The sequence below is a fragment of the Caenorhabditis remanei genome, chromosome IV (genome assembly GCF_010183535.1).
Source record: "Caenorhabditis remanei strain PX506 chromosome IV, whole genome shotgun sequence".
Lineage (NCBI taxonomy): Eukaryota > Metazoa > Nematoda > Chromadorea > Rhabditida > Rhabditidae > Caenorhabditis > Caenorhabditis remanei.
Window position 1 is genome coordinate 21,789,262 of NC_071331.1, and position 9,239 is coordinate 21,798,500.

General features: G+C 39.2%; 2 protein-coding genes across 2 annotated transcripts; both read right to left on the reverse strand.

Annotated features, from left to right (window-relative positions):
* Positions 1–2,606: 2,606 nt before the first annotated feature.
* GCK72_015675 (uncharacterized protein) lies at positions 2,607–2,963 on the reverse strand (the record flags this gene model as incomplete). Its single annotated transcript, XM_003095095.2, has 2 exons — positions 2,607–2,760; positions 2,860–2,963. 2 exons carry the CDS (start codon positions 2,961–2,963, stop codon positions 2,607–2,609), a joined length of 258 nt encoding a protein of 85 aa, XP_003095143.2.
* A 2,085-nt stretch (positions 2,964–5,048) lies between these two features.
* GCK72_015676 (uncharacterized protein) lies at positions 5,049–8,740 on the reverse strand (the record flags this gene model as incomplete). The annotated part of the gene is made up of 7 exons (XM_053731060.1): positions 5,049–5,134; positions 5,341–5,417; positions 6,455–6,548; positions 6,596–6,679; positions 6,728–6,953; positions 8,177–8,273; positions 8,679–8,740. 7 exons carry the CDS (start codon positions 8,738–8,740, stop codon positions 5,049–5,051), a joined length of 726 nt encoding a protein of 241 aa, XP_053585832.1.
* Positions 8,741–9,239: the final 499 nt, after the last annotated feature.

The window sequence follows — 9,239 nt, forward strand, 5'->3', positions numbered from 1 at the left end:
ATTGCTGAAAGATGATATTTTTGAGATAAAAATTCAGTTTTTTGACTAAAAATCGCTAAAAAATTGAATTTTTTGTCTATCAGTCGATTCAGTTATCCGCAGGTATAAAAAAAAGGAAATGGACGAACAGACACACAGACAGACACACAGACAGACACACAGACAGACAGACAGACATACCGACAGACATACACACCCACCTCAATCCAAAAATGCTCCAAGAATAACAAAAAAGATACTAGAATTCAAAAATAATCAGAAGTAAAGGGGGACCGGCATACTAGTAGCTAGGTCATGAACAAGAATGAATTGTGTGAAACGGGAAAGAGACAAACATGATGACCTTCCAGACACATGTGACTCTTTCCGTTACTTTCACTGTCTAGACACGAATTTTGAGTCTATGCACGTGTTTTCGCAATGTTATTCCACAAGGCCATCTGGCATCGCTCCCTCGCATACACTATCTCACTTTTGAGAGAGGCAAGTATCAAGTTTCAGGACAATGAGTGTTTCGATTTGAGAATGGCTTTTTTTGGATAAAGAGCACGGCCCAGAAGGTTTAGAAACCTCTATTCCAAAAACTCGAAACTTGTGTTACCATCGAGCAAGAGGGTATCGACGGAATCAATATCACTGACGCGTGACTCTTTCCGTTATTAGATCTATGTAGACACAACTTTCCTAGAGCGGGAGACAACCTTGAGCCTTCATATTCCATTTTATGAAATAGTAGTGTCCTTCGCACACGCCAAGGAACTGAGTTTCTTGCTAAAATATTGCATTTTTTGGCGTTATTGCAGCAAAAACATCCCCAACATTGAAAATTTTGAGTAGAAATGAAATATATTCTAGTAAAAATTTGAATTTCTGGGTTACTGTCGTTTGCGTTGTGTGAAAACACCGAATCCGCATACACGAAACACCGGATTTGACGACATTTTCGAATTTTCAGCTGAACAATGTTTCTCACTCGAAAAACCGTTTAGAAATCGAATTCTCTATAAGAATAACGTCTCAACCGACTTTTTTGCGTTTTCTGACTCATTTTTTGAAATGTTTCGTTCTCTACTTTCAATAAACTGGTCCCCTTTTTCTGAAATAGAGAAAACCGTCTAGTTTGGCTATGTTGATTTATTACAAGAAATAACAGAAGTTCCAAAAAAAGAGAAGATGAGGAGATGGATCATCAATACTATTAAAAAACAATTGTGGAAAAAAACTACAACAACAGAGAATGTCACGGTGGAAAATGGTAGTATGTAAAACAGGGACGAGCGGCAATGCCGTTGCCGCGTTGCCGAATTGCCGGAATTGCCGACTTTTTTTTAATGCATTGCCGTTGCCGGGTTGCCGACTTTTTTTCGGCAATGTTTTTCGGCAATGGTTTTGTCAAAATTTATTCAATTTTCAAGCTGAATTCGACAAAAGTAAAACGAAAATCGAAAATTCTTCCTTTCTCGATCAAAGCGCCAAGACCTGGGAAGTTTTCCGTGCATGTGCCTTTTAAATTACCGTTTTCAACTTCGATATTTCTTGCTTTTTCAAAAAAAAATTCAGAAGATTTTTTGATAAAATGGGTAAATACTCTCATTTATTTGAAGCAAATGTCACTGGAAAAATAAAGTGCTCTTGTGCAATTTTTCTCTCCCGACAAATAGAAAATCCTTATTATTACATGTTGCCGAAAGTTGCCGAAAATTGCCGAAAATTGCCGATTTTTGAAGTCGGCAATTGCCGGATTGCCGGGTTGCCGAAATTTTGCGTTGCCGCTCGTCCCTGATGTAAAATACGAGCTTGCGCCTGCTCCGTATTCTATGTTTCTGTCCGTTTTAGGAACATTCTTGATGTAGATTGCAATCTTTATTTCCCGGTATAGGGAAGAGAGTCTCCAATATCAAGTGAATGTAAAGGGAAATGTGTCCGCCTACCCGTGGTTGTTTACACCCCCGCCGGGCAGGTGGTAATTAATCTTCTCAATCAAGAGATAGAAGCCGAGGAAAAGGAGAAAGAGACAGGACGGAAATTGACCTGTGACAGTTAAAAACAAACAGAAAACAGGAAAAAAAACAACTTATGTAGTTAGGGGCCAGGTGATCACGGAGGTGACTTCGCTGCTTCTGTCCCCGTAATCGATAGGAGGCAAAAGAGATAAGAAAAAGTCCATAACGGTAGATGTCCGATCGAAGATAGACTGTTTCCAAGCAAAAGCGATTCTCTCTTTTTCTTGACTCCAGCAGCCAATGCAAATCCACGTTCCAAGAGTAGAACGATAAAGTTTCTTGCATTGTTTTCCAGTCCATCAGACATCCTTTTATTTTCAAATCCTCCTTTTTGATTTAAGTTGCCAAATCAGGTTTTTCGGACGGAAGACATGCGCCATTTTAGATAGTTCATTGTCGCGAGTCTTCAACATTTCAGTTACAGTTTCATCTTTCTCCGGAGCATTTCTCAAAAAAAAAACCGAACCAGTGTGGCCTAAGCAACTCCAAGACACACGTAGTTCAATGATTCATCGACTTTCGGGAAAAGCCTGCAATTTCAGAAGTTTCCATAACAGTCTTCTTGAAGAGATCATAACATACGCATTGAGTTGTCCCAACAAGTTACTCGGGTTCCAGTTGCTGTTCCAGTTCCTCCTGATGTTGGGAAGAAGAAATCAACTGCTGCACTACACTTTGTACAATCAGAACCATTATTGCAGTAGTCGAAACGAAATTACTGCGCAATGCGGTGACTGTCATGAAGCCAGGCATGATCCTGAAGTTTATTTCAAGTTAAAAAAGCAGAAAGTCAAATTTAACAGTTTTGAATTGATTCGGTTGGGTCCGAAACGTATCACCCGTTAATGAAACTAACCATTTCGGTTCACTTCCTACGCATAGTAAAACGGCAAGGACAACACGTTCGTGTAGATCACACTTCTCAACAGCAGCAGTTATAATTAGGGCTTCAATGAACATGTGTCGTTCATGTATTCTTTTGCAGTCGTGTTGGCATCAAGTTCTCCGACTGAAGGGAACAAAACAATAGGTAGCATTGCTGACAATTGCCAATGACATTACTTCTGCTGAAAAATGATATTTTTAGCTAAAAACGCAGTTTTATGACTAAAAATCGCTTTTATTAACCAGAAAACATAAACTTTAGGGTAAAAATCGGATTTTCCGGACGTTTTGCAACTCGATTTTGCAACTGCCCGGATGTCAACTATGGCCGTATGTCTAAGTCACAATGATAATCAAGCGTACAGTACCTTTTTGAAACGTCCCACAAATATACTCACCTCAAACTCATTGATTCAAATGTGCTCCACGATTTGGAATAACAGAAAAAAGGAGAATACTAGAATTCAAAAAAAATCAGAAGAAGATTGGGGACCGGCATACTAGTAGCTTGGTCTTGGAAATAATGAATTTCTGTGGCAGGGAAGGAAGCCCTACAAGGGGGGAGGGCGGAGCTTTCAGACACATGTGACTCTTTCACTGTCCAGAAATATTTGTCCGTGTTCCATTTCATGAATGAATAGTGTCCCCACGGCCTTCGGAGAGGGTGAAACATATGTACCGAAAGCCTGTCGTAGAGGCGCATGTTTGAACCGGTATATCTCGGTTCCCGAAGGAAATGCCAAAAAGTTGCTAACTGACAAAATATAGCTTAATATTCATAGAGTATATCTTCAGTTGAAAAATTTTGCATATCTTTAAAGACAACCGAGATAGGATGCTCCAAACTCAGGCTTTCACGGTAACTTTCATTTTTCAGAACTTTGATTCAATTTTTCTCGAATACCAGATCTCAAGAAAGAAAACTGAATATAGATTTGGAATCAGCGTTTTCTCAGCTTTTTAATCATATAGGACATGTCTCATTATTTTGAACTGACTTCATTACCTTCCCTAGTTCTTTGATTTTAAAAATTGATATGATTAACTCGCGGGCTCGATGCAGTCGCGCTCTAGCGCACTGTGTCAGTTCTCCGGCGCGAAGTGAAGAGAAAGAGAGATTTTTATTCATTCTTGAGCTTGGGGTCACCTAGTGTAAGGTGATCTTTTATTCTTTTTGGGTGTTTTTATCACCATTTTCTACCGTTCTAGTAGCTTTTTTGTGTCTTTCTAGCTCGGTGTAGCTGTTAGACTGGTTATTGTTTTCTCACTCTTTTGTATCAATTATCAATGAGATAATTGAGTGATTTTTGATAGAATAAACTGGTAACTAGCTAGAAAACGGCTCAATATGCAAAGAATGGTCCCAACCGCAAAGAATGGTCCCAAAATTTTGGGTGACCCAAATTTCCGATTTACATGGTCCCTACCGCAAAGAATGGTCCTTTAAAATTGATACGAAAAACTTTTCACCATTATCTTAGGCTTAGGTTTCCTAGAAATTGGAGAAAAAATTGACAAAACCGGTTATTAATCGTATTTGTCAATTTTTTCCCAATTTCTAAGAAACCTAAGACTAAGAGAATGGTGAAAAGTTTTTCGGATCAATTTTGAGGGACCATTCTTTGCGGTAGGGACCATTCTTTGCAGTTGGGACCATTCTTTGCGGTAGGGACCATGTAATTCTTTGGGACCGTTCTTTTATTTTTTGGGACCGTTCTTTGCGGTTGGGACCATTCTTTGCCAATAGAGCCGAAAACTGTGTTTATTGATTTTCTTGTCTTCTCGCTTATTGTCTTTATAACCAGTTATTGACGTTACACCGTTGTCACATTCAGTTTCTGACTATTTGAATGACCAATGACCATTGTTTACGATTCAGAACGAAGAAGAGTGACCTTTTGTCGTCAGAAAAAAACTCGGTCGAAAACATTCGAAACATGTTTTCGCAATGTTTTTCGTAAGGTCATCTGCCTGGCGTACATTATCTCACTCTTGCTGGAGAAAAGTATCCGATTTCAATATTATTATTTTAAAAAAGATAACATTCTAAGATAACAACTTTAGTAAAAAATAGGAGAAGAGAATATAATGAGAGGAGATGAGGTAGAACCAATATGATGTGGGCCATAAAGGCGAGGAGAACAATGCTTCAGAGCCCGTCTATTCCTCGTTTTGAGTAGAGGGACCACAGTTGGTGGAGGCGATGGTGTCGATGGGAGTGACAGTTTCCTTGGTGACGACAATAACTGAAAAATAAAAATTTCAAGTTTAAATCTCACGCAAGATTTGCCTTACCGAGAATCGACGAGTGGGGGTCGGGGTGCGTCACGAACGACGGACGTTGATGGGCGGAGACATCACGGCGTTTTGGAAATGATGCATTGATAAGAAGAATCTGAGAAAAAATGAAGTGTAAATCATAAGCAAACTTCGTTTTCCTCCAAAAACTAACCATTCAACAGATCAATGTTTTTCTCCGCGCACTGATTGATTCTGAGTTGAGCCACTTGGTCTCCTCTTTGATGTCCTCTGAAATATTCCAATTTCAAATATTATCTTACATTGGAAGTAACTCACCTTTCAATTGGGTGATGTAATTTTTAGATTTTTGGAATCAGCTTGCCGAGTGCCTTCAAAAAAGTACCCACAAGCCTATGTAGGGTTCCACACTACAGTAACCCGGTATTTTCGTGGTGAGACCCTACGTGGGCACTTTTCTGAAAGCGCTCGACTCACTGATTATGATTATAACGTTTTCATGAACTTTGGTGGCCTAGGTTTCGAAATTTAGAAGGCTTTAGGCTTACCCCAATTACTCACCTCAAAAGCGCGTCACAATCTCAAAATCATCAGCAAAAAAATAATAAAAATTAGAATTTTTTAAAAATCAGAAGGTGGAAAGGGGCGACCGGCATACAAGCTGGTCCATGAGTGAATGAATTGTGTGTTGAGAGAAAGAAGAAGAACGGACAGAAAGGGGCGGGGCTTCCAGACACGTGATTCTCTCCATCATGTACACTGTCTAAGCATAACTGTCGAACGAGAAAGAGAGAGTGAGAGAGAGAGAGACAGACAGAGATCTCCACACAAAGTGAATCACTGCGTGAATCTCTTTTTCTCTGCGTCTTACTCATCTCAGTTTGGGTCTAGGCGACATCTATGACACCGTCACCTCTTAACAAGGTTTTCTGTATTATGATGACTATTGTGACAAATGCGCCCTAATGAAATCTGGATACAGCAGTTTTTAGTTGAAAATTGTCAACTTTGCAAAGGAACCGAAGAATTGGTAGTGTCTTGTCAATCCGTATGAAAAGAATTTATTGTTGTTTGAAAAAATTAGAATCAAGGAAAACATAAACATCTTCTGTTGCCATTTCAGCTTCAATGATCATGGTCACATCTTCTTCTGCGTTCTCTTTCATCTGTGATCCATCGGGGAAGCATTTTGTGAATTCTTCCAAGAGAACACCATATCTCATGATTCAAATGGCTTCCTTGCTTGAAGTGGTCAACTGAAATAGTCAGAATAACTCTAGTTGTCTCTCAAATTAATGGTACCGTACCTCGCTGAGAGCCATGTCCAACTCCTTGTCATTTCTTCCACCAACTCTCTTTTCAGCGCATTGTCGATGACAACGGTAGCGAATTGAGGAGCCTCTTGAATGTTTGAGAAATCAACCACTCTAAATCCGCAGCATGAAAACCTTTGATCATCTTCATCTTGTTGATGATTCGGAGCACAATGTGATCTTCCTTCTTAGTTGAATCTCTAAGTAGCTCGGCAATTCCTGGAATAAGGAAATAAAGTATTTTATAACAAAATATTAGTATAAAACCAACCTCAGTAATGATATGAAGAAGATGTGTAAGGTTCTTCAGTTGACCTTCAAACTCCACACCAAGCCTTCTAGATTTCTCCAGTTTCCGCTTATCCATTTCCGAGGTACTCGACGATCCAAAGTCATCAGAATACCACGATCCTTCTTTTTCTTCAATGTTGCTTTCAATTTCAGTCGACGTTGCCGATTGTTTGGTGAATAATTGCAAGATAGGGAGGGCAGTCTAAAATCTTGAGCGTTTTTAAGCAAAGTTATAATAGCAGCTTGACAGTTGCCTGGTCCCCGATAACGCCTCTGTTCCACTCCAAACGGTCCGGTCGCTTTTCTTTCTCATTTCCCAAAATTTGCGGACATTGAGACAGATGGACAGACTCATTATGCGATTTATATATAAGAATAATCTCCCGCCAAAAAAAACGCTAAGTCTCCCAAAACTTCCCAATTACTCACCTCAAAAGTGCGCCAAAATCCCAAAATAATCAGCAAAAAAGCAAAAATTCAAATTCAAAAACAATCAGAAGACGAAAAGGGGCGACCGGCATACGAGCTGGTCTATGATGAATGAATTGTGTATTGGGAGAAAGGACTGTCCTTCCAGACTCTCTCGGTCACGTACACTGTCTAGGCATAACTGTCGAACGAGAAAGAGAGAGACAGACAGACAGAGATCCCACAAAATGTGAATCACATTTTCCTCTCCACAAACACACATCTGGTTGCCTCTCTCTGACTCACAGTGATTTTTTCTAAAACAGAAGTCGGAAGTCGGAAGTCGGAAGTCGGAAGTCGGAAGTAAAATTTTGAAAACGGAAGCCGGAAGCCGGAAGCCGGAAGTCGGAAGTGAAAAAACGCCCGGAAGTCGGAAGTCGGAAGTAGATTTTTTCGCGAAGATTCAAAAACTCCTAGAAAAAAATCATAAAATTCGCGAAAATCAGTGGAAAATTAGTTTTTGGCTGAAGAAAAGCCTTTTTTTGTCCTTTTAGACAATTTTTCTTGTATTTCTGCAAAATATACTTTTCGGAAAATCCACAATTATGGAATGACGGAAGTCGGAAGTCGGAAGTCGGAAGGCCGAAGTCGGAAGTGAAAAACACCCCGGAAGTGGGAATTCCGCGCAACTCTGATGTATTCCCCCCACAAAAGTCAATGGGCTCTCGTGTAGACACACACAAACCTACGGACCTTTTTGTCTGTCTGTGTGTCGGTTTGTCCAGGTGACTCGAAGTTTCTGGTCAATTCGACGCGTTTTCGGAAAAGACGTACAAAAAGACACACAGACGGACTGTACTAAATAAAAAAATAGAGAAACAAATAAATATGGTCCACATGATCTTTATTCGAGATAGAAATTTAGATACAATTTTCTCTTTCTGCTCAGTTTCAGCTCCTCTGGAAACAAAGTTCCCGTCACATATTATTTTTGAATATCGGAACAAATTAGCTTACAATCGTCATGAATTGTTCTTCCTTGAAGCAGTCTGGACACACGATTTGCTTCTCGAACAGGTACTGAGAGACTGGAGGTGCACAGCAAACAGGTGCTCTGGAATGTATACAGTTACCGTAAATTTTTTACATAAAAAATGAGATTTTCATAATTTTTAGACACAAAATATGAAAAATTCATCAAAATCTAGCCTGTAAACCATCAAAAAGCAAAACTTTTCGAGATGGCAGCGTTTTTGAGTTTTCTAGGCCACCACTGAAAAAGTTCGGCCACCATATTAAATTGAGCGTTTTTCACAATTTTTAGATATTTTAGACGTAATTTTTGGCGAGAAAACACGTTTTTAATTGATTTTAGCAGAAAATTGCATCATTTCAGTCTAAAATTCTTTTTTTTTTTCTCTTATTTTTTCGCTCATCTTGTTCTAAATCGGTCAAAAAATCAGCGTTTTTTTGCGTTTTTTTTTTTCAAATTTTTAAGAATACCTAAAAGTAAACTAACCGATCCGCATCGTCAGCAATGATTTCGTTCTTCCGCAGATTTGAACTTTTGCCTTGCTCCATAAGGCATTCACCAGTTTCGAGTTTTCATCGTCTCCTGGCTATCCAATATAGCTTTTACCCAATTGGTCTTCAGCTTCCTATTCTTGAAAAGAATCCCCTGTCTGTCGTTGACACTTTTTCAAGATCTCGATCGTGTTGAGATTAAATTCATAGAAATTCTTCTCGAAAGTGCAGTCTGGGTCTTAGTGAGCCGGCAAACCAACATACAGTCCTGACCCTGAAACGTAGAAAAAACTAGATTTTTAGAAAACTATACACTTTTTTGAATTTTGAGACGTCAGGCTTCAAATTTTTGTCTACATCTAAGGATTTTATGATTCCTCATGCGTTTTATATATAAAAATGATTTCCCGCCAAAAAAAAACGCTAAGTCTCCCAAAACTTTCCCAATTACTCACCTCAAGTGCGTCACAATCCCAAAATAATCAACAAAATACAAATTAGAATTCAAAAATAATCAGAAGACGAAAAGGGGCGACCGGCATACTAGCTGGTCTAT